Source organism: Planococcus citri, chromosome 2 (genome assembly GCF_950023065.1).
Source record: "Planococcus citri chromosome 2, ihPlaCitr1.1, whole genome shotgun sequence".
NCBI lineage: Eukaryota > Metazoa > Arthropoda > Insecta > Hemiptera > Pseudococcidae > Planococcus > Planococcus citri.
Window position 1 is genome coordinate 75,213,266 of NC_088678.1, and position 24,743 is coordinate 75,238,008.

A 24,743-nucleotide genomic window follows, 5' to 3' on the forward strand; every position below is an offset into this window, starting at 1 on the left:
CATGACATAGAAAAAGAAACAAATAATCATAAACTTTTGAGTACCTATGTTTAATTGTTGGAAAACAGTTGACGATAAATCAACTCATGAAGCTACCTAAATGAGCTAGCTTTACTTCTTCGTTTTTCCAAACATGCATTCAAATTTTCAGTGAGTAAGCCCAATCTTCCGAAAAAAAAACGTGGGCTTATTTTGTCAAAAAATTTACAATTTAATAATCTTTAATGAAGAAAACGTCAAATTAATGGTTCATAAAATGTGCAAACAAACTTAGAGTCAGTTTTTAAAATTTAAAATCACCTTATTGAAGGACGTATTACCGACCACTGCCCTACGAAGCAATAATATCGTACCGATAATCATTGATTATACCTATTATGCCCAAATTGTAGTAAGTCTTAGGTACTTCGATAATGAGTCTTTGCATACCTGCTCAATACTAAAGACTCACTACCACAAACACTTCTCATCGTAAATACTCAACATGCTACTTACTACAACTTGAAAGAACTCGCAGCACTAGGTTTTTAAAAATATCTTGTACGTATTTACAACTCACCATCGCCACTTCTTCTAGCTCATCGAGCATGCACATTATGTATACTTACATACCTATTACCTAGCTATTAATTCCTGCGAAAGCGAATCTCGTTACAGGAGGCATCGAAACCGTAAGTTGTTTAGAAGCGGTTGAACGGGTTTCAACTTTTTTTTCAACAGAAAGATAGAGAAATATTGATAAACACAAAATACATGTCCAACACGAATTAGTAGGTATAGGTAACGGTAGGTATGCGGCTAAAATTGATCACGTAGTAATGATCTATACCGACATAGTATCGCGTCATCGCGTCATCTGCGTGAAATTTCTCGTAAATTCGCGTTCATCGCGAGAACGATCGAATTTTGAAAAGTGCCCGGTACTCGGTTTTGAAAAATTCTAGTTCTAAAGTGAGTGAATTTATATGTAAACGCAGCAATTTTTCGTCAAGATGGAATCTCCAGAGCCATACTGCGGTGCAACATTACTCAACATCGGTAAATACTACAAGGATCACGTGCTCGCTTACATAAGCTTACCAACATGCGTCATAGGGGTGATTCTCAACTCATTCAATATCACCGTATTCACCAGGAAAACCATTCTTTCACCCCCGAACCTGATCTTCGCTCATTTATCCTTTCTGGATTTCCTAGTGCTGCTGGCTCGTATCCCGTACGTTTGGCTGGTCAATGTTCGACCTCTCAGTGGTTTCGATATCCATCAGTCTTACGGCTGGACTGTGTTTTACATATGCTGCAATACTTTCATAGTAACGGTTCAGTTCACATCCATATTCCTCACAACGATGCTGGCTGCGTGGAGGTACATAGCGGTAGTGCATCCGCTCAAGGAACGTTCTTGGTGCAGTATGAAGAAGACACGTAATGTGGTGATTGCTGGTTACGTAGTCTGCACTCTTTTGTATGTGATACCTCAATATTTGACGCTGAGAATTGAAACGACTGAGGGAACACCGGAAACCTATAGCTTAGCTGCTATACAGGAAGGAGGACTGATTAAACACTCGACGGTAGACATCATTCACGCGGTTATCATTCGGTTATTGCCATCAGTTGTGTTGGCAGGGTTTACTATCAGGTAAATTGGTTTTTACCCCTTTGTTCAACCTTGTAGAATACACCTACATACCCAATAGCTCTCCTGACTATGGAAGTATCCTAACCAGCATACAATTTTTTTAACTAGACGGAAGGAAGCCGAAAGAGGACCCCAAAATATACCTCCAGTCAGAATTTCAGGCACTGAAATTCATTTTTAAAAATTCAAATTTGGGCCAAAATTTTAAAAAAATCATAATTTTAGCAAATTGACCTAAGAAAGCTAAAATTGGATGTATATTGTATGTCCTATTTTCGATCTGCCGGAGTCCATTGGTGATGGTTTCCAAGCATTCTGGAGGCTCCAGAGGGGTTTTAAATTTCTCCAGGTATCAAAAAAATACCGTAAATATATAGGGTGAAAATGAAATCCAGCAACTATAAACTCGTATGTGCCATCTTTGCGACCCTTCAGAGTGTCTACAGGAATTTGTTAGCCAAAAATCACTACCATTTTGGTACCTTTCAAAGAAAATCACTAAGATCCAAAATATTTTTAACCCCCTCCCCTCAATCAATTTTTTTCAATTTTTTCTTTCTTTTTTTTTGGTTGGGACTTGACAATTTTTTACCTTGTGGAATACGTTTTCACTTGAAATAAATTCAAGGATTAGGTATAAAACCATCGCTACATTTTTATATGTAGAAGGGTCATTCCACGTCAATTGGACCAAGAAGTGGTAGGTGGGTTCGGCGATTTTTTTGAAATTTTTCTTGTGGAAAGACCTTCCGAAGGGATGACCAATGGCGCAAATCGCAGCCCTCTAGCTCATTTTTAACGGCAGCCAGGGGGTGTCAAAGTTTTCAGTGAACGTGAAATATCATCCATTTCAGCAGCGGATTACTCGATAACCGCGATACCTACCAAAATGAAACTTTTTCCCATAGTTAGAGGTTTTAAAAGGCTTTCTGGTGATATCATAAAAATCAGTGTTGCCACTTTTTTTCTTGCAAAAAATTAGCTCAAAAAGTTTCAAAATGTAGTTTTCATATTGTTCCGAGTCTCAAAAATTCTGAAAAAAATATATTATAGACAACTGTTCATGCTGAACAACATATTAAAAAATTGTGATTGTAACTTGTCGCAAAGTCGATTTAAAAAAATTTAAAGTTTGCGAAAAAATGTGATTTTTTGATTTAAAACATGAAAAAGAGTTTTGATTGGTAAAGTCGACCCATTTGACCCCTATTTTTACGTATCTGTTGAAAAAGTTGAAAACCCCCTTTCACTCGATAAAATAAACTCATCACAAAAAAATCAAAATTCGAAAAAATTCAAAAAACAAACAAATTTTAATTTTTTTGCTGTGAGTGTGTTTTTCATCAACTTTTTCGTGAAATACGTCAGAAAGATGTCAAAATAAGACAACTGAATAAATTTAAACTTTTTTTGATGTTTGGAGTTGAAAATTGAATTTTTTCGAATTTTGATTTTTTTGTGATGAGTTTATTTTATCGAGTGAAAGGGGTTTTTCAACTTTTTCAACAGATACGTAAAAATAGGGGTCAAATGGGTCGACATTACCAATCAAGAACCCACCTACCACTTCTTGGTCCAATTGACGTGGAATGACCCAGAAGTTGTTACAATTTCTAATACTTAATTATGTACTTACTTACGTATTAAAAATGTGTAGGTACAAAATGAACGAGCTCGGAAAATGAATTATTTCGAGAATAACTTTTTTCAAGCATGAAAGATGGAGAATTTTTTCATTTTTAGGAGTAATTTTCATATTTTTTCATGCGTGGAAAATTGTATTTTCAACTTTTTTCATTTTTTACAACCTTTCAAGCAAAATTTCTGAAAATCACTACTTTTTCACTACTTTAACTACCTGTAGACACCCTGTCCTTTCCATCGATTTGGGCACGTATTATCAAAATCTTTCTGCGTCGCGTCGGTTCAGTTCCAAAATTTTCCCCAGTGATTATTTTTGAAAAATAATTCAAAAATCATGATTTGCGAATGCACAAAACAAGAAGGCTAAAATTTGGTTCGTACTCTATTTTCTCGACCTACCGAGTCCATTGGCGACAGATTCGAACCGTTCTGGAGCCTCGAGCGGATTTTTGGTTTCTCCAGTTTTTGAAAAAAGGCTATAAATAGGGTGAAAATGAAATTCAGCACCTATATACTCGGATTTACCATATTTGCGACCATTTTGGTCGATTCAGGCACGTATTATCAAAGTACGTATTTTTGAGCCCGTTTAAATCCAAAATTTCCTCCAGTGATTTTGTTTTGAAGAAATAAATACCTACATAAAAATCCGCTGAAGGTCTCAAAATGATTCGAAATCATTACCAGTTGACCCCAGAGGTCATAAATAAGGTGCATACCAAATTTAACCCTTGCGTTCGCAAACGATGATTTTTGCATTTTTTTTCAAAATATTCTTTGGATCGGAAGAAAAATTTGGATTTGAACTAGCATAAAAATACGTGCCAAAATCGATCGAAAGGGTCGCGAAGATGGCACATCGCCGAATTTGAATTTCATTATCACATTATTCACAGGTGTTTTTTTTTTTTGGAAAACTGGAGAAATTGAAAATCCGCTGGAGCCTCCAGAACGATTTAAAACCGTCACCAATTGACTAGGCAGGTCAAAAACTGAAGTATAACCCGAATTTCTGTTTTTTAGATCAATTTGAAAAAAATTTGGCTTTGAATTTCCAAAAATTTGCCAAAAATCAAAAAATGAATTTCAGCCTCTGGAATTTTGGCTGGAGGTATATTTGAGTGTCCTCTTTCGATTCCCCTATTGATCAGTTCACAAAATTTTGTGCCAGTTGGAGGAGGTGATCAACGTCTAGATTTTATTGAAATATTCAGAACCCCCCCCCCCCCCAAAGTGGAATTCAGGGAAGTAAATTTTTGAAAATTCATACTGTCACATTTTTTCGTTTGTAATTCAAAATAAGCATCCAGAATAAATAAAAAATGGGATTTCAGAGAATTCAAGGACAACTACCGAAAAATCTCTAAAAATATACAAAGTTTTGAGAAATCGCTATGAAAATTTCAAATTGTTGCGAAACTTGTCAAAAGTTAATAGTTAAGAAAGAATTGCAATTAGACAAAACTAAGAACAGGTAATTTGTTAGAAAATGTCTTGAAACGTCATAAAAATTGTCAAATTTACTTCACAATTATTTAGGAGGCTGGAGGCTCACCCTGCCCTCTCCCCCTCTGAAATATTAGCATACTATCGGAGTCGAAAGATGAAACACTTAAATGTGTTAAGAACCTCACTAAACTCTCATTCGACCGAGAAATTAGAAGTAGAGCAATATTCATTATTAGAGCTGGGATTTTTATGCTTTACATACGTATTTCTTTATGGATTAGAAAAAGTGTATATTTGATAAAATCTCCACGAATCACGAAATTTCATGGCGAATGATCCCAATATCATTTTGCATATTTTGCATATTTTAGACCAAATCGCTTATTTTATCATATTTTAGGGGGGAAACCTGCATTTGCATACTTTACGAAAATTTTGCAAAAATTGACATTTTCAAGACTTTTTTTGTTCAAAAAATCACGACACTACTAAAATTTTATACTTGAACAAATTTTCTCATAGTGAATTTATCATAAAAAATGGCTTGTTTTGCTAATTTTTCAAAAAAAGAAGTATTTTTTTATCATTACTGCGTTCATTTTGTTTTTAATTAACAGTTTTCACATTTTTCTGTCTGAAAAATCCTTTTCAGAAGTACGTCACTCGAACTGACATTTTTGCATATTTTTGGCATATTTTGGGTGATTTTTGCATATTTTAGTTGAGAAGATTGCATAAAATATTGCATATGTATTTTCATCACATTTCTGCATAAAAATCCCAGCTCTATTTATCATAGGTACTCATTTTTACCTGGAAATCAATTACTTATTTTGAATTGATACCCAAAAAAATCAAAATTGTGAGAGAAACTTTGGGATCCCCCAAAAAAATTTCAAAAAATTCCACAAATTAAGTAACTTCAAACCCTCTATTTTATGGTACAGTAGCGTAGATGATTATTCTCCTAGATTGATTTTACCCTCCCCTTTCCCTCCCCTTCCCTCCCTTCACCTTTTCAATCAATTGATAAACGTTGATCAAAAATTCTTACTCGATACGGCTCAAAGTAAGAACAATACAACATTTTACGTAGGTACCTACTTAATTGATTTTTGTTTCTGTTTTTAATTTCCAGACTCGTCATTTCGTTATTAAAAAGAGAAACACATCAGGAACAATCAACCACTGAATTTGGAAGCGTTCAAAATACCGCCAGAAACGTGAAAATGAAACAAGACGCCAACCGATCAACGACCATATTATTGGTAGTAGTGCTGTTATTCTTCATAGCCGAGTTTCCCAGAGGAATACTGAATTTACTGCGAGTGGGTTTCGAGCACGATGAAAAATCCGAAGAAATTCACGGTCGATGTTACGCTGCACTGGTACAGATATTCACCACATTGACTGATATCAACTTATCCATCACGTTTATAGTGTACTCCACGTTGAGTAAGCAATTCTGGGCCACGTTTAAACTCTTGTCTCGTTGCGCTTATAAAATTATTAGTCGTATTATTTCTCGTGTTACTTGTAAAGGTAAACGTAAAGGTAGTGGTAGTAGTAGTAGTAGTGAAGCAAATGTTGATACAGAGACAAAAACTGATGAAGTTTAGTACTTACCTACCTAAACGATCATTTAGAATTTCTATAGTAGGTACAATGGTACATATACATAGCGAAGCCAAAATGAACAATTAGCTCAATGCATACCATGGTTTTAGTTCAGAAATACTTAATTGTAAATTTGTAAAGTTTTTTTTTAAATTTTTATATGTACATATCTGATTAGTAGAATAAAATTTCCAACCCTGCATGGGGACTGATTGCAAATTTTTATTTTTATGATACTGATGACGTGATGAAATAAAACGAGACGGCAGTTAATTTTCGGCTGCAGGGAAGGCATTAAACCGTTGGAAAAATTTTCAACTAAAAACAGAAAAATCAACAAGAAAGTTTTTCGATTTGAAAACTTGCAAAAAAGTTGATCAATCCAATATTTCGACAACATGACTTGGAAAAAATTATAATATGTATGTTCTTGACATCTTATCGTTTTTTTTTAATTTGAAAGAAATGATGAATGAAACAAGTTACCGAGATAGTTTTGTACATTTCATTTAATTTTTGAAAATTTGGAAAAAAATCGATAAATTTCTTAGTATAAATACCTAACTATCCGGATAAGGTTTCTGTTTCTGAGAAGGAATGAAAGAAACAGATAAAGCTCATCTAAAACCCAGCCATTCTCGAGAATGAAGCACAGAATTTCTCACCAATACACAAATACTTGGTAGCTAATGCGTCAATAAAAACGATGCATACAAAACAAGCCATCAGCTATTCGCTGATTGCAAGAGAGTTTTTGCATTTACCTTTTGCTTATTGGGTGATCTAAATTCTAATGCTGTATGCTTTTGAATAGTTCTTCAACAAATCTTGATGGTATGATCAATATAATCTCACCTCAGACATAGACGAAATATCGTAATTTATTTTATTTTGAAAAATTATTAATTTTTCTGAATTTACCGTTTCAATTCTTGTATAGATACTTAGAAAGATGCCCGATTTTTATAAAATTTATTAAATTCAAAATAATCTTTGGAATTTTGCTACACGAAGTATCGTTATATTTTATTTTGGAAAATTACTATCTTCACCGATTCGATTTGTTTTTCGTTGTTGAAAAAAAAATGAAAGATAAACAACAACAATAATATTTTAAACTTGATTCAAAATTCAGATAAAAACATAAACGTAGCCAATTATTTATGCATATTGCTTAGCATTTTAATAATTAAAATGCTACGACGACGACGACGACGTTGACGACGATGACGATGACGACGTTGACGACTATGAAAAAGTGATTTTAATAGTTTTTTCGCGCTCCGCGCAAAAACTCTAAAAAGAGGTATAATATTATGCATATTAAGTGTAAACTACATAATTTACCAACTCGAACGTAGACAAGTGTATAGGTAGTAGGTACTAGTTTTTCAACTCTTACGTACCTTGCAGATTTGTACTCACCTGCAACAAAAAAAAAAAATACAATTGCGAATTAGTTAAAAAAAAAGTATTTAAAGTAAACGTAGCACATGACACTCGACGTCTTGAGCCAATAACCCCCTGGGCTGGGAAGAAGTTCAACGAATAAAGGTTATATGTACTTATATGTACCATCAGGTATACAAGGTGTCCAAGAATTAGGGATTTTTATTTTATCAAAATGGCCATTGAAAAAGTGAGCGTTCGAGTAATTGTTTCAAAGAAATGCGAGAGAAGATTTCGATTGTTATACAATTTTTAAATTTGAGGGAATATTTTTTGGACACCCAGTAACATAGTCGAATCTGAAAGTGGGAAAATATTTTGGAATATGCAGTGGTGCCAATTTTTTGATCAATATTGCCTATTTCAAGAAATCAACAAAATCTGCCAAAAACTCATCAAGTACTTACCACCTAATTTTTTTAGGTTTTTTGAAATTGTCAAAAATGACCGAAAAATTGGTACCACTTTTTCCAAAATATTTCGCCACTTTCATAAATGATAATTTTTCGTGTGGAAGAAAAGTGAAATTTTGCTGGAGGTTCTGGATTGGCTGGAAAATGGTGGGAATCGATTCAGGGGGTCGACTTTAAGAGGGGTACATTAATCTGCTACAATTTTTCAAAAAAAAAATGAATTTTTTTTTAATTGTTGAAAAAAAATGATTGCAACTCTCAAGTAAGTTACCTATTTATAGGAGCATTTATTGAGGGTTTAACTTTTTTTGAGAAAAAAGTTGCATTAAGGTTTTAAAGTCAATTTTTCTCGTATTCGGAAAACATTTTCAAAAACTATTGAAAAGCTGATCCTAAAAACTGTTTTTGGAAATGAGTTTTTCCCCCAAAAATCCAAAATTTCTTTCAAGAAGAATGAAAAACAGATTTTTTGAAAAAAAAATTATATTTTTCGAAATTGACTATAAGTGTGCTGAAAAAATTGGCTTCATTGCGTTTCAAAATATTTCCCCAGTTTCAAGAATAATACTTTTCAATGTTTCGAGAATTGGTCAGCAGAACTATCTAGTGCTTTTGGATTTTGATGACTATGGTCTAAGTCGACGCGAAATCTTCATTACTCATCTTTTGGAAATGAGTCATTTTTTCCAAAAGAGATTGGGTAAGAGCTACAAAAGTAGAACGAAACAATGACGAGTTTTTCAAAAATGGGTAATTCTCAAAAAAAGTTTAAAAATCATATCTACCTATAGCAGGTGGTTTACTTGAATACTATTTACAATTGACATTTTTTTTTTCGGTGGCATTGTGTAGATACCAACTCGGGCATCACGTGCATATAGTTTCACGTCCCCCAACCCCCCTCCACTATGGGTCAAGTCCCCCCAACCCTGAAAATTCCATCGTCGTGGCTTGTAACCACTTTCAAATTTTCAACTTCATCTTCAAAAATTAATTACACTATCACTTTTTCTGAGAAAAAAAAAAAGGATTCATATTATTGTATGATATCCAGAGCAGGGCTGTAAGGTAATTTATGTAGGTAAATTACGGCGGTATTTTACGGTATTTTACCAAAAGTTTATTTCCATATTTTACCATAATTTACCAAAAAGCCAAATTAACACTTTTTTTCATCTTTCCTTCATAAATTTCCAAATTTCCATGGACATTTTTTGATTTGAAAGTTACCAAAAATTTTCCCCATAAATTTCCAAAATATGTCCATGGAAAATTTTCTATAATCTTTAATAACACCCAAAACAGATGAAAATTTACTTCAGAGGCAGGTCAGAAGTTCAGAACTTCGAAGTCAAACTACAAAAAATAACTCTTCGTATCCAAATTAGTAAAATACCATAAATAACGTAAAATACAGTATTTTACCAGCGAATAAATTACGGTAATTTAACAGCCCTGATCCAGGGTAAATGATAGAACCAATACGAATTTTCAGAATGATACTTATACCCTGAAACCAAGGCCATAAAACGATGTAACCAGTTTTTGCTCCATCGCCGTGGCCAATTTTTGTTTATTTTTTCTTGGCTCTCCTATTCGACTTTTTTTGCGGTGAAATGGCTACACTGTATTGTTTCAGTGATAGCAGTGCTGTGCCCATTTCACAATCATTGAGGAAATATAGTCACCCGTTCTCCGAATGGTACCTAATCTGTGAAAATTGTACAGATTTCCATTTTCCAGATCTATCGCCGTGGCTTATCATTCTCATGTTTAAAAGAGACATTTTTTTTTCTTGAAAAAAAGAAAATTTTCAAATGGTAAGTATTTGATGACCACAACTTTGAAAATTGAAAAATTATTGATTCTATTGACAGTAAAACAAATTTTAGTTCTGTTTTTCTTACGTCGTGGATAGTGCAGTTTGGTATTTCGTCGTGGCTATTGTGATTTTTTGTCCACGGCCAAGGAAAGTACCTACCTTATCATGTTTGAATACTCCCATTAAAATGTACCTGGTACCTACTTGATGACCTTTTTGTGAGCTAAAGCTACGAATAACTGCTCCAGTTATACCTATACCTACCTAAAAGTAGTGAACAGCCCTTTTTTTCAACAAGTGACACCGATTTTTTTGGAGCCCCTACCCCCGCCCCCATTGAAGATGACTTGGGCCTGAAGTCATTTTAGGGGTCCTGGGTATGCCTATAATCAAGTCCCTGATGAAAGAAAATTCAAAAAAAGGTTTTCATTTTTGAAAAATTTTAGTACTGAAATTTAATTTTTTTCGAGAATTACCCAAATACGTTCTCTTTGAGAACTCATATTTTTATTTCAAGTGCACCTCCGAGCTTAACATTTTTCCCAGTGACTTTCAACTGTAAATGAAAGGTTCCACTGAAGTTAGTGAAGTTGGTAAAAATCCTATGATATTTTTTTTGGCTTCATAATTTCGATAAACAGAAATTTATTGCTATTTTCAATGTTTTTTTTTTTCAACTTCAGTTTCCTCTGAAAAAAATGATTATTTTTTCAAAATTAAATTAGATTTATCTCCTTTGAATTTAAAAAAAAATAATTTTGAAAATTTTGGCAATTTCCAACATTTTAAAAGGCACTCAAAAAAAATCTACCTATCAAATCAACAAACTCGATTTTAAACTTTTTGATGCCTAAATTTTTTGAACTTACTTTTAAAATCAAAATTCAATTTAAAAAAAAATAATTGCAGCTGAAATCTGAAATTTAAACATATTATAGATAGGTAAACACATGAAAAGAAGAATGGAAATTGGAAATGGAAATTTACATATTTGAAACAAAGTTTTAAACAACAAAATAATATAGTTTTTCGCATTTCTGTACAAATTATACAACAATAATAACGGTATCTAACTATGTAGGTATGAGTAAGTATAAAAACTTGCAATCTAAACGTTAAAAAACTGGAGTACTCTTGAATTTGACACTACAGCGTGAAAATTCATACAGGTGTTATCGGAGAATGTCACCAGTGCCAAAATTTCACACTCGAGTGTCCTAATTCGATACTGAGTGCCATAATACGACACTGATTGCCAAAACCTGATACTTCAGCGCCGAATTGTGGCACTTTTCCGCTGACACTGCGTCTTGAGTGTCAAACATGCCCACAGGGTATAACGATGACCTCTTCCGCGTCGTAGGTAGGTACCTAGACCTACTACCTAGATAATAAATTGATGATACACCGGTAATAAAAAAGTAATGCGTAAGCAATCGAAACGAACGGCTAGGCGATGTCAGAAATCAGTCATATTCCAATAACGTATAAAGCGTCAAGCTGCGAACCAGTATGTTGGCGACATTGATCGTGAAATAACGCTCTTTTTCAAAAAAAGTTTCGCGTAATTACGTGTTAAATATGGAAATTACGATTTTAAAAAGTTCATGTATCAAATTTTAATCCGCGTTTACGAGATCATATTTTGAAAAGTGTTCGCTATTCGCATCATTATAAAAATTACCTACATGAAACATTTCTTCCGCTTGAAAGCAGAAAACAGAACACCCAGTTAGAAAAAAAATACAACTTTGAAAATTGTACGATTCAAAAAAACGAAAATGCCGAATCAAGAATCATACTGCGGAATTACGTTACAGAATATCGGCAATTACTACGTCAAGAATATATACGAATACATCGGTTTACCAATCTGTCTCGTTGGTTTGGTTTTCAACCTGCTTAACATTCTGGTATTTACGAGGAAAGCCATGATTTCCTCGTCCAATTTCATATTCGCTCATTTGGCCTTCGTAGATTTCTTGGTTTTACTGGCCAGCGTACCGCATTTTTGGCTTACGTACATTCAACCTAAAAGTGGTTTCAGCGTAGAACTGAGCTACGGATGGACAATATATTACACTCACGGCGATAATTTCATAATCACGTTTCAGTTCATATCTGCATTCCTGACGGTGCAGTTGGCTGCATGGAGATACATAGCTGTAGTGTATCCGTTCAAGGAACGACACTGGTGTAACAGGAAAATCACCCGCAATGTTGTGATTGCTGGATACCTCACGTGTTGCGGTCTATTCACTATACCGAAATATCTATCGTTTGAAATCGAAGCAGTAAATAAAAATGAAAACACCGTAGCTTCGTTCAAGCGAAATATCATAATATTTACCGCAGGCGAAATCATCAATGGATTGGTGGTCAGACTATTGCCATCGGTTGTTTTGGCAGCACTTACTTCTAGGTAAGTAATGCATACCTACCTAACGAAGAAATGAGACAGTGAAAGAGCGCAGTTCTTTTCTTTCTTTCTTTTTTTAGAATAGTTGCCACCTTATTAGCGAGAAAAACCCATCAAGAGAAATCAACTACAGCAGAACCTCCATCCGCATCAAACATCCGAACAAACATGAAAAACGCGAAAATCAGACAACAACAAACCAACAAGTCAACGGCAATACTGTTGACAGTAGTGACATTATTTTTCACTAGCGAATTTCCAAAAGGACTACTAGTTATACTTCGATTGATGTACGAGGATCTTCCGGCTCCGTGTTATAGTTCATTGATAGCGATATTCGTTACATTGAGTAATATCAATATATCGATTACGTTCATGGTGTATTACATGTTAGGTCAACAATTCAGAATCGCATTTAAATCGTTGTTTAACTGTAACGTCGATAATACTGTGTCTCATCAGAAACAAACCACTCTTAATGCTTTGAGTAATAAACACACGTCGAAGAGTTCGGTATTACAGAGGTATTAATTTATGTAAATTTACGCATTTCGTCGTTTTCCTCGTCATAAATGAATACCGCATTATTATTACCTATTTTTTTTTATTCGCGATGCTTTCGAAACCTTCGAAATGCCCTGCGGGACCCTCTCTGTTTGAGTTGCTCATGAAAAGCAGTTCATCGTTTCTCGCTCCGTTAAATTGGTGATTTGGGGAGGCTCCGGCCATACCAAAAATCAAAAACCGTTGCTAAAAAAATACTCAAAAATTGAATTTTGTAGTCAGGGTGTCTACTAAAAATCAAGAAAAATAAATTCGTGCTCCCAAAATGGCATTTCATACCACGCCAATGTCGTCAAAATTACTCATATTTTAACCCCCCCTCCCAAAAAAAAAAAAAAAAATCATGTCCTCAAGCTTCTCCGGATTTTAAAAATATTTCAATAGGTGGGAGATTTTTCTGATATTTTACTCCATGAAGGCACATCACCCCCTTCTCCCCGCCCTTCACTGCCAATTTCATAAATTCAAAAGATCGAAATCCAAACTCCAGACATTTTTATGATTTTTGGACTATTTTTTTGAATTAAACTGTATTTTTATTTCGATGAAACGTAAAACCTCACAAAAGCCTCCACTATTCCTAATGAATCGTTTATTCACAAGTTGATCTGTTTTCAAAATAAACACAAAAAAAAATTCTCAGTGAATTGTTCGTGAGAGTATCGATTCATTTAAGGAAATCATTCATGAACGAAATGATTCATTTTTTGAATGAACCATTCGCGAACGACCAATTCTTCAATTTATGAATCAATTCGTTTGCGAATGATTCGCCAAAAAATACTAAATAGTCAACTTCTTCGTGAATGATTCTACAAAGATAAGGAATGAATAAATTCGTTCGCGAACGAGTCACTCATACGAATCAATTCGTTCTTGAATGATACATCGAAAATTATTAAATTCGTTCGCGAATGATTCACTAAAACATTTAATTCATTCGCGAAAGATTCACCAAAAATTAAGTAAATGAATCGATTTGTTTGCGAACGAGTCACTTATACAAATCAATTCGTTTGCGAATGATTCACTAAAAAATTCAATTCGTTCGCGAATGATTCACCAACTATTGATCAATTCGTTCACAGATGATTCATCAAGAATGATTAAATTCGTTCGCGAATGATTCACCAAGAATCAAGTAAATGAATTGATTCGTTCGCGAACGAGTCACTTATACAAATCAATTCGTTTGGGAATGATTCACTAAAAAATTCAATTCGTTCGCGAATGATTCACCAACCGTTGATCAATTCATTCTCGAATGATTCATCAAGAATTATTGAATTCGTTCGCGAATGATTCACTAAGAAATTCAATTCGTTCGCGAATGATTCATCAAAAAAGTAAGTAAATTGATCGATTTGTTCGCGAACGAGTTACTTATACGAATCAATTCGTTTGCGAATGATTCACCTAGAAATCAATCAATTTGTTCAATCGCCAACCGGTTGAGAATGATTCCATTCCATTCACTTCGCTTGATCAAAAACAGATCAATTCCTATATAATAGTTTCACAAAAACCAAATCAATCGTGAATGAATTGATCCGTTTGCGAATGATTCACCAAAAAATCAATCAATTGATTCGGTTCAATTGTATACAGATCAATTACCATACAAATGTTTCAAATAAAGTGAACCAATTTCAATTCGTTCGTAAAAGATTTTTATTGAGGAAGATACGTAAGATTTCAATATTCACCCTCTTCTTCCCGCCCCTGCTCCTCATTTCATCATTTTATTCAAAAGAACGAGAGAATTTTCATTTCTTTCCTCACTCAAAATATTGTAAAACCATCTCATTGTTTTTGAACAATCATTTTTCAAAAAATTTAAAAAATAGACAAGTAGCCCAAAAGATGAAGCAAGGGCGCAAGAAAACTTGTGATTTGTAACAGTTTTCTCTGTGTGTATTTTTCTTGAGAACCATTATGGAAAAAAATGTGAGAAAACTAGGGAGAAAATTCGCAATTTTGGATGAATTGTGCATCTTATTTACAACTTTATCAGGGTAATTCTCGAAAATCTGGAAAATTTCTATCTTCCGACAATTTCTTTCAATTTCTTCGAAAGTAAACAATAATAATAAGTGTGATTCATTTTTCAGAACTTGGTTCAATACCACCCAGGCACCCATTCAATCATTCAAACTTGTTTGAACCCCCTCCTCCCCTCATGGAATCGGTTGAATGGCCAAAAGTTCCTAGTCGTGGTCTGTCCCAGCACATGTTTAATTTTTTTCAATCTCGTTTTTATGATTAAAACATGCGTTTTGTCCAAAAAAAGGTGGTAACTATACAGTGTTGTTCTAGATGAAATTTCAGACATTTCGACGCTATCGGTTGGCTTTAAAACATTGATTAAATGGCCTCACGGGGGGTTAAAAGTCTGTCGCTGACTTTAGCGTCCATCGCCGTGGTCATTTTTCAGATTTTTTTACCATGCTCAAAAACTATCGATGTAACCGGCCTAAAATTGAAAATGAAGTGAAATTATATCACGTCTCGCATTCAATATCCATCGCCGTGGCACATTATTTTCGTGATCAGACCTGATATTTTCACCTGAAAACAAATAAAATATATTCGATGGCCAAGTACTATAATATCAGTGCTTGGAATTTTTCCAGAAAACGTTTTTCAATTCCATATTTTTTCCTGCTCACGGCAAGGAAATAGCCACGACGAGGAAATAGCCACGACGAGGACAATGAAGGTGTAGAAAATTTTAAAAGTATGATGTTAGGAAATATTTTTTGATGAATTTTAAAGTACATATTTTACCATAGTTAGTCATCGAATGTATTTTCATGCTATCAACTATCAAGTCAAAATATCAGTTCTACAGCAAAAAAAAAAAAATGCACCACAACAATGGAAGGAAATTTGTACGCCGTGGTTCCAAAATCGTTGAGCCCCCTCCCCCTCCCTGTAGGAGATTGATAGAGACCAATATCAAAATTGGGGTCAAGAACACACATATTTATAAATTCAATTTGAAACATTTTTTAAAAAATTATTCTTTTTTTTAGCATCAAAATGTACCACCTTTTTGAGAATTCCCCCCGAAACCAACTGTTGAATTCACAAAAGAATTTTGATTTTCAAAAGTTGCTTGCTAAAATAGTGAAAAAGATACAGAATATTCAGGAGTGCCAAAATTTAAAAAGTTGAATATCTACGACCAACGTATTGTCTGACACAATAAATTTCAAAAATTTTCAATCAAAAAATTGTATCAAAAAGTTAGAATGTAATTATTTGAAAAAAAAATTATGAATTTGAGTCATCTAATCACTCACTTTGGAAATTTAAAGTATAAAAACCTGGTGAATCAAATCAACCTCCCCCCCCCCCTCTTCAGAGTATCACCTCAAAAAAACTGTGGAGACATACAAAAAGACCAAATTCGAAGATGCAGATAGACGAGAAAAATAAAATTTTAAAAAAATTATGTAAAATTTAATCGTTTGAAAATTACACAAATTATCAGCATCGATTTTTTTCTTCTTGATTTTTTTTATGACCTGCAAACCAAAAGTTGAATGTCCCAAAACACAGAATTTAATTTACTTCTTTTGACAACTTTGACAGCTGTCAAGGAAAAATTTTTGAATTACTACAAAATTTTCTCTTTTTATAAAATCGAATCAACTAGAGTAAAAAACATATCCATGAGTCAAAACTTTCCTCGAAGAGATTAAGACTTTAGCACTTTGGTAATTGCCAATTTTGGTATGAAATTTCATCACAAAATGGTCTCTTGAAAATTTCAAAATGTCGCAGGTCACTGGTCAGTGAAAAATCACAAAAAAAAAACTTGCAAAAACTTTATAGGTTGCTTTTTCTACATAGCTACTAGAAACAATGGAGTGGATTGTGAAAATGAGCCCTCAAAAAAGCAGCATTTTTGAAAAAATCTGGGGGTTTCTTTACACTAGTACCCATCTACGAGTAGTTTTGAAAAATTGACCGAGTTTTAAAAGATAGAGGGAGCATGTCAAAATACATAGGTATATCACTAGTTCGATACTGGAAAATCAAAATCATAAAATAATCGAAATTTCACTAATTTGACCTAGAACGTTGAAATTGGAGATTGTATGTAGCATGATAATAGCGTTTAAACGCTGCAGCAACGGAAACTGATTTTTTTACATTTCCTGTAAAATTTGACAAAGTGAACTAATCTAATAATTATTTGCAACTTTTAAACGCTGCAGCAAAGGAAACTGATTTTTTACACTTCCGGTAAAATTTGACAAAGTCAGCTAATCTCTTATAAAATGAAACGAACAAAGCGCGGATCGGAAATTGAAGTCATTTTAGATAAAAATTTGGATAACATCAATAGCTATGGACCAGTACGTTGCCCAGATTGATCGCGAAATAACGTTTTTCTCAACAAAAAAAATCGTATGATATGTTCAAATTGTGAAACTGTATTGAAAAGAAAATTGTAGTTATTTGCATTTGATTTGGAGCCGGTCTTCGTTCACTCACAACCCGGTGCTTACGTAAATTTGAAAAGTTTTATTCTTTCGTGAGAAGATAGACGCGTCGTTAATAAAGTGAAACTTATATTCTACCTTAAACACCATCTTTTTTCGAAATTTCATAATCATCTTTAAAAAGTCAAGATGTCAGCGCCGTACTGTGGAGAGACATTGGTAAAAATCGGTGAATATTACAGAGATAACATACTTGGATACGTCAGCATACCAATCTGCTGTGTAGGCATGATTACCAACCTAATCAACATCGTGGTATTTGCAAGGAAACCCATGACTTCTCCGCCGAACTTGATATTCGCTCATTTGGCCTTTGTAGATTTGTTGGTGCTACTGGCTCGTGTGCCATTCATATGGACGTGGTACATTCAAGATTATAGAGTCATTGGACGAAGTTACGTATGGACACTTTTTCAACGATATAACGATGAAGTCATAGTTACGTTTCAGTTCGTATCAATATTTCTGACAGTAATGTTGGCCGTATGGAGATACATAGCGATAGTGCATCCATTGAAGGAACGCCATTGGTGTAATACGAAAAGAACACGGAACGTGGTGATTGCTGGTTACATATTGTGCTTTGTTTTGTTCACTGTACCATCTTACATGTCGCGTGAAATAAAAACCGTAATTTATCAAGACGCACCCTACCATTATATAGACATCAACGAACGAAGTCCGATTCAGGATTCAATAGTACTGTTCATCAATGGAATAGTGATCAGACTAGTACCGTCAATCATGCTCACAGTGTTAACTTTACGGTAAGTCAACAAAAAAAGAATCCATGGTATGTAGATAATTAAATGATCCAGCGGAAAATGGTAGGATCTGATTACATAGCTAAATCAGATTAGCTCAGATCTGAAAAACTTTCTGAATCCAGTTTCATCTGACCTGATCTAACCGAAATTGGGTAAAGAGGGTTAAAAATAAAACTGGTCCAGAGGACTACTAGGATGCGAAAAATTTTTAAGCTTTCAAAGTAATTATTTTGGGATTGATGTACCAAAATGTGGTTTCTATATGGGAGTGTTTTTTGCAACGTATGACGAAAGGAATCTAAGTAATTAAATTTTAAAACAATAATGTAGGTATGTATCTTATTACCTAGTATTATTGAGATTTCAACCTACATTTAGGCTACCATTATCATGCTTCTTTTTTGTTTTATTGCTTTTAGACTCGTTTGTACCTTATTGAGCAGAAAACCCCATCGAGAGCAACTGACTTCATCCGCGAGCGTTCGAAGTGACATGAAAAATGTCAAAATGAGACAACAAACCAATAAGTCAACCACGATATTGTTGATAGTCGTGGCATTATTCATCTTGGCAGAATTTCCAAAAGGAATGCTAAGTTTAATGCGATCAGTTTACGAATATGAATCGCCCCAATGTTTCAGTCTAACTGAGATATTCTATACAGTGAGTGATATCAATTCGACCATCACGCTTTTGGTATACTACTCATTGAGTCAACAATTCAGGACAACATTCAAATCCTTATTTCACCGAAAGCATACTCCGGTAACTTTGGGTGATGTTGAAGATGATGAGACGGCTACGAAAACTGATGAAGTTTAATGAAAGGCGATTTTTCGATGTCTATGCAGTGGCGTAGACAATGGGGGGCGAAGGGGGCCATGCCCCCCCCCCCTTGAGAGCGAAAATTTGAAAGAAAACATGCAAAAATGGACGTTTTTTCGTTGTTTGGACCCATTTTTTCCAAAAATTTTCGCTCTCGCTTCGCTCAAGCAGTAATTTTGCCTTCATTTTCATGAAATCACCACACATTACAATAGATTTCCGGAAAATTACCTCTCATTTCGATTTTTCATGCCTAAAAATCTGGTTTTGCCTCCTCCTTGAGAAAATCCTGGCTACGCCACTGTGTCTATGTGTATGTACATACAACTACAACCTAATGTTTGATTATTTATGTATTAATGTAAACTTAGACTGTCATTATTTTATTCATTATTCAAGTTTATTCAATTTCTGAAATTGGAAAAATTCATAGGTAGGTATAAAATTTTCCTAAATAAGTAAGTTGCATTTTTTTTGCATTCATTTTTAGGTATGTTCTCACGTATTTGTGAAAAAAAATTAGTGCTTTATTTTACTAATAGATAAGAAACTGTGCTATAGACGAGCCTAAATAGAAATAGTTAGGCAAAACTTAGTACATAAATTCAATGAGCCCATTTCAAGGTTAAAATCTATGGTGGGAAACTCGAGTGATTATGACAATAGGTAATACCCACTTATTCCTTAGTATGTTTTTTTCACTCGATTAAGAACGTGCGTTCGTATTTTTTCTGTAATTTTTTATCTTTAAATTTACCAGTCATTACATGGCTGAATTCGAGTATTTTGTTTAAAATTGAACTTATTAAAATGATATAATTTCTCCGGTAACGCGAGTGTTATTTTGTGTTGCTATGAATTTATTTCACTAATTAATTGGACATCAATTCTAATGGAGTAAGTTTCCTGGTCGAGTTACCGGCAGGGCTGAGGGAAATCCTCTAGCCAAAATGTTGGTCAGCATTTAGGTTCTTATTTCAAAGTATAGGGCTACGATATAATCTATGAATAGATTCAGTCCAACTACGATTGATATGGTCAAGGTAATGATTAGGTTAATGGTAAAGTAGTTAGAATTCATCTGAATAATCTAGGTAAGGATTTAATACAGTGATTCAATCTGAATAATCTAGGTATAGATTTAGTAGATTTCCAACTATTTCGACTTGCTTGCAATGTCTAGAAATGTATGTAAATTCAATTTACTTTTCGAGTTTATTTTTACACTGGGATACGTTCCAACTAAGATTGTGTATGATGTAGGTTCTACCTACCTTGTAAATAAAATCCCTTTCTTTCGATTGAGTATTGGTTGAAACAGATCTTCGTGTATTTGAATTAAAATAGAGCATTTTTGTATTATGTGGTTAGGTAGGTTTGTCGTATCCTAATCCAAACCCATCCCAATATTTCCTAATCATAAAATTTCCTAATACCTATCTTCTCATTATTTGTTCCTAGTTCTAAAATTCTCTCTTATTCCTAATTCCTACACCACATAATATAAAAATTGGCGCCCAACGTGGGGCTAGGGCTTAATGAGTTTAGGTATTAATTATTCAAAATTCATCTTCAGAAAATTTCGTGTCAAAATTCCACTTTACACATGTGTTTCATGTTGGACACGAAGATTTCTTTCAACCAATAAAATATGGCCGTTAGAATAGTAACTCGAGCGCGTTATCTATTGTGCTATGCTTTCGCCTGATGAGAAGTACGGTCCGCCTGTGAGTAGGTATCGAATAGGTAGTAGGTACCTACTTCACTTAGGGAACAGTTTGTTAGAAAGCATATTTTAAATACACGAAGAAACCAGCTTCGAATTGTACTAGTCGTTCTGGTATAGTACATGTAATGAAATGTACCACCATCAACGAGATAACGACATCGAGTAATTGCATCAAGACCTCCGAGTACCAAAAAAATGATCGAGTATTTTTAACGTATAATAAAACATGTTGCAACTAGTTTTACGAATGGTACTATGTAAAGCTTCGGCTAGGATAGGTTTTTGATAAAGGCCGCTAAATTTCCTTCTCCCTTACCCCCATATGTCTGGATATCCACATATTCAGCTTATGCCTTTAGAATTAAGATGCGTGTTTTTCTAAGAAAATTAATAAAAAATACAAAAAGATATGTGTTTGTGTTAGTGTAGAAGAATCGGCATCGGGCTGAACAAAATTTCTAGGAAACGTTCGTCGTAGTTTCTAGCTATTGTATTATTTTTTGTAGATCGCCATTTTGTTATTCTCTTATCTTTCTAGTCGAGTCTTCGATCGCAATCTGAAACGCATTCGGTTTGAGTATTATCTTTTCCTTCGTACTGTAAACATCTCTCGAGTAGTTTGCGTTTTGCGTATGGTTTTTTAGTGCGGTATTTTACTTTTTGCTAAAATTGATTCGATTATTGCGATCGTATTTTTATTCGAGTTTTCTATTTAATGATTTAATAAACTTTCGTATGTGAAGTGAAGTTCGAAAGATTCGTGAGCTTGTCGTATTTCGAGTATTTTGATGTTCCAGCCGAATACGTAGCTGTTTAGTATATTGGAATATTATCTCGTTTGTTTATTTTCGATTATGGCTTCTTTTGAGGTAAAATTAGATCTAGTTATTTTGTTTACCATTATTTTGATTCTTCTTATATGTATTGTGTTTCGTTTTGAAAATATTTGATATGCCAAAATTGGTTGTAATTAAGCAACCTGGCGCCTGCGTGGGTATGTACTCTTCTTTGGTTTTCTCATGCATAATCAAGTGTTTTCAAACGATTTAGTGTTAGTTGTGTTACTTGTGAGATCATTACCTTGGTCTGTAGGGAATCTAGGGATCCTTAGTTAGGGATTTTTTAGATAGTTAGGGACCATAATGCTGACTCAACATTGCCATATGGTAACTCGAGTGTTTAATAATCAAGCTTATTCAACAGTGAATAATTCAAACGAACCTGATATTGAACTCAACGAGTCATCTGCGAGTGCTCATTTTCACGATCCAGCTGTTATCAGTTTTATCGATAGCAGTAATATTGCACTCGAAATCTCTCTCGACGATTTGAACGAATTCGAAAATCCTGATCAAGAAGCTGACGATTCGATTGACAACGAGTTAAGCGGTATTCGAGATCGATTGAACGAGACATCAAGACAATTCGACAATTTCGATTCTGATTCATCTTCTTCACTCGAGTTAGATCCAGAAGAGAAAAAAGAGCGTCGACGAGCGAAATTATTTCGACCAACTCCTCTATATTATTTACGATCACCTCGATTTCCAGAAGGTTTCTTTAAGGAATCCCGTTTTCGTGATAAAGTTCCTAAGACATTCGACTTCAACTGACGTCACCGCTGCCACTTTGAGTTCAACGTTTGCTCCATCAGCAACGGCAACTCAATCAATCGACGAGTCGATGCAGGTCGATAATGTTACCGACAATAATGCCGAAGAATCGGTACAAACAGCTCCATTAGCTGATAAAAATGAACCAGCTGCTCAAGCCGCCGCTGCTGCTGTTCCCGTCGCTGCTGTGGTTCCCGTCGTTCTTCCACCACCACAACCAGCATATGTCACGGCCAAGTTTCCTCGACTGAATTACGCGGAAATCGATGGAATTCAAATTTTCACACAAGAGTTGATAGGCGACGATGAGATTCCTGAATGCAACCTCCGACCATACGTTCCGCAACAATGGCCTGATAGTTATCAGCCATATGAATTCGAGTGGGATCCTTCGGACCGAGTTTTCGAACATCTAGCGATTGACCTATGGGAAGCACTGATACGAGGAACATATGTTCATTTTAAGATCGTGACTCCGAGATTTGAATATTACGAGAAACGGCAGTCTTTTGAGTGGCCAAGAATCGAAATCGAGGCCACTACTTGGCGTAATCATCTGAATTTGGTCCGTTCGACTTATCGAGATGAGGTTTACCCACGTGAGCATGTTTTCCGTCCCAGATGGTCATACCAGAATCAGACCAACATGAAACACCTCGTCACTGTTCTGGGGAAAATAGCCAACGATTATGTCGAAATAATCATCGATCCTACGCTGCAGGTATCGTTGATTAATACTGCCGCACTCGAGTTTTTCGACAAGAATGTCTCTTTCGAGTTTGAAGTCCTTCACCATCCTAAGGTTATTTACGTACCTTGGAAGGATGATTTCCGGTTAGTAGTACGACGAAAGGTCAATGTACCACTAAGATTGACTCCCGGTATTGAACGTAACAAGAACGATGTTCATTGGTTCCCGTGTTATGTCGCTAATTTCAAGACTACGAAGAAAGTAGAAGCGCATCACGGTACAGTAATCTTTGGCGTACGAGACATCGGTCCACTGATCAAAAGTTACGATCCTGTCGCTGTTTCAATCAATCTTCGAGGACCACCGGGAATTCCCTATTCGAGAACGGTCAGGTGTAAAGAAAAGGTGCCACGAGTTCGAATGATTGGTCTTCTCAGAAGCCTTCGAGCGATGGATCGGTTTAGAGTACGAGATAACTTCTATCCGGTAGAAGAATATCTTATTAAAAAGAAGAAATAAGATTCGATTTCAAAATTTTTCCTTTTTGTAAATTTTTGGTTTTTTCTTTTGTATTTTCCGTTTCGAGTTATTACGTTATCATTGTGAATCTTATTGTATTGTAATTTCATTTTCGTTTTTGGATGGTGTGTTTTCTGGCGATAGTCGTTCTCATGTTATTCTTTTTGTTATTGTTTTTTCTTTGTTTTTTACATTTTCATTGTTAATCATACTCGAGTTTAGATTAGCTGTTTTTTCAATAGTTTTTGTTAATTGTTAATTTTTTCAATAGTTTAACGTAATCTTTCAGTCTTGCATTCGAGTTTTCCCTTCCATAGATTTTCTCTTTGGCAGGGGGAGAAATTATGTGCTATAGACGAGCCTAAATAGAAATAGTTAGGCAAAACTTAGTACATAAATTCAATGAGCCCATTTCAAGGTTAAAATCTATGGTGGGAAACTCGAGTGATTATGACAATAGGTAATACCCACTTATTCCTTAGTATGTTTTTTTCACTTGATTAAGAACGTGCGTTCGTATTTTTTCTGTAATTTTTTATCTTTAAATTTACCAGTCATTACATGGCTGAATTCGAGTATTTTGTTTAAAATTGAACTTATTAAAATGATATAATTTCTCCGGTAACGCGAGTGTTATTTTGTGTTGCTATGAATTTATTTCACTAATTAATTGGACATCAATTCTAATGGAGTAAGTTTCCTGGTCGAGTTACCGGCAGGGCTGAGGGAAATCCTCTAGCCAAAATGTTGGTCAGCATTTAGGTTCTTATTTCAAAGTATAGGGCTACGATATAATCTATGAATAGATTCAGTCCAACTACGATTGATATGGTCAAGGTAATGATTAGGTTAATGGTAAAGTAGTTAGAATTCATCTGAATAATCTAGGTAAGGATTTAATACAGTGATTCAATCTGAATAATCTAGGTATAGATTTAGTAGATTTCCAACTATTTCGACTTGCTTGCAATGTCTAGAAATGTATGTAAATTCAATTTACTTTTCGAGTTTATTTTTACACTGGGATACGTTCCAACTAAGATTGTGTATGATGTAGGTTCTACCT

General features: G+C 34.5%; 3 protein-coding genes across 3 annotated transcripts; all 3 read left to right on the top strand.

Annotated features, from left to right (window-relative positions):
- The first annotated feature begins 744 nt into the window (after positions 1 to 744).
- LOC135837742 (FMRFamide peptide receptor frpr-18-like) lies at positions 745 to 6,571 on the top strand. Its single transcript, XM_065353121.1, has 2 exons — positions 745 to 1,642; positions 5,874 to 6,571. The coding sequence occupies exons 1-2, from the start codon at positions 993 to 995 to the stop codon at positions 6,352 to 6,354; spliced, it is 1,131 nt and encodes a 376-aa protein (XP_065209193.1). The 5' UTR covers positions 745 to 992; the 3' UTR covers positions 6,355 to 6,571.
- A 5,246-nt stretch (positions 6,572 to 11,817) lies between these two features.
- On the top strand, positions 11,818 to 12,986 carry LOC135834171 (uncharacterized). The gene is made up of 2 exons (XM_065348009.1): positions 11,818 to 12,458; positions 12,536 to 12,986. The coding sequence occupies exons 1-2, from the start codon at positions 11,818 to 11,820 to the stop codon at positions 12,984 to 12,986; spliced, it is 1,092 nt and encodes a 363-aa protein (XP_065204081.1).
- A 4,413-nt stretch (positions 12,987 to 17,399) lies between these two features.
- On the top strand, positions 17,400 to 23,466 carry LOC135837743 (sex peptide receptor-like). Its single transcript, XM_065353122.1, has 2 exons — positions 17,400 to 18,300; positions 18,720 to 23,466. Exons 1-2 carry the CDS (start codon positions 17,663 to 17,665, stop codon positions 19,120 to 19,122), a joined length of 1,041 nt encoding a protein of 346 aa, XP_065209194.1. The 5' UTR covers positions 17,400 to 17,662; the 3' UTR covers positions 19,123 to 23,466.
- Positions 23,467 to 24,743: the final 1,277 nt, after the last annotated feature.

Bases quoted from the DNA above. Each gene is read 5' to 3' on its own strand.
- LOC135837743 (XM_065353122.1), top strand. From the start codon at position 17,663: ATGTCAGCGCCGTACTGTGGAGAGACATTGGTAAAAATCGGTGAATAT. The intron at 18,301-18,719 runs GTAAGTCAACAA...TATTGCTTTTAG, and splicing joins CTCACAGTGTTAACTTTACG to ACTCGTTTGTACCTTATTGA.
- LOC135834171 (XM_065348009.1), top strand. From the start codon at position 11,818: ATGCCGAATCAAGAATCATACTGCGGAATTACGTTACAGAATATCGGC. The intron at 12,459-12,535 runs GTAAGTAATGCA...TTCTTTTTTTAG, and splicing joins TTGGCAGCACTTACTTCTAG to AATAGTTGCCACCTTATTAG.
- LOC135837742 (XM_065353121.1), top strand. From the start codon at position 993: ATGGAATCTCCAGAGCCATACTGCGGTGCAACATTACTCAACATCGGT. The intron at 1,643-5,873 runs GTAAATTGGTTT...TTTAATTTCCAG, and splicing joins TTGGCAGGGTTTACTATCAG to ACTCGTCATTTCGTTATTAA.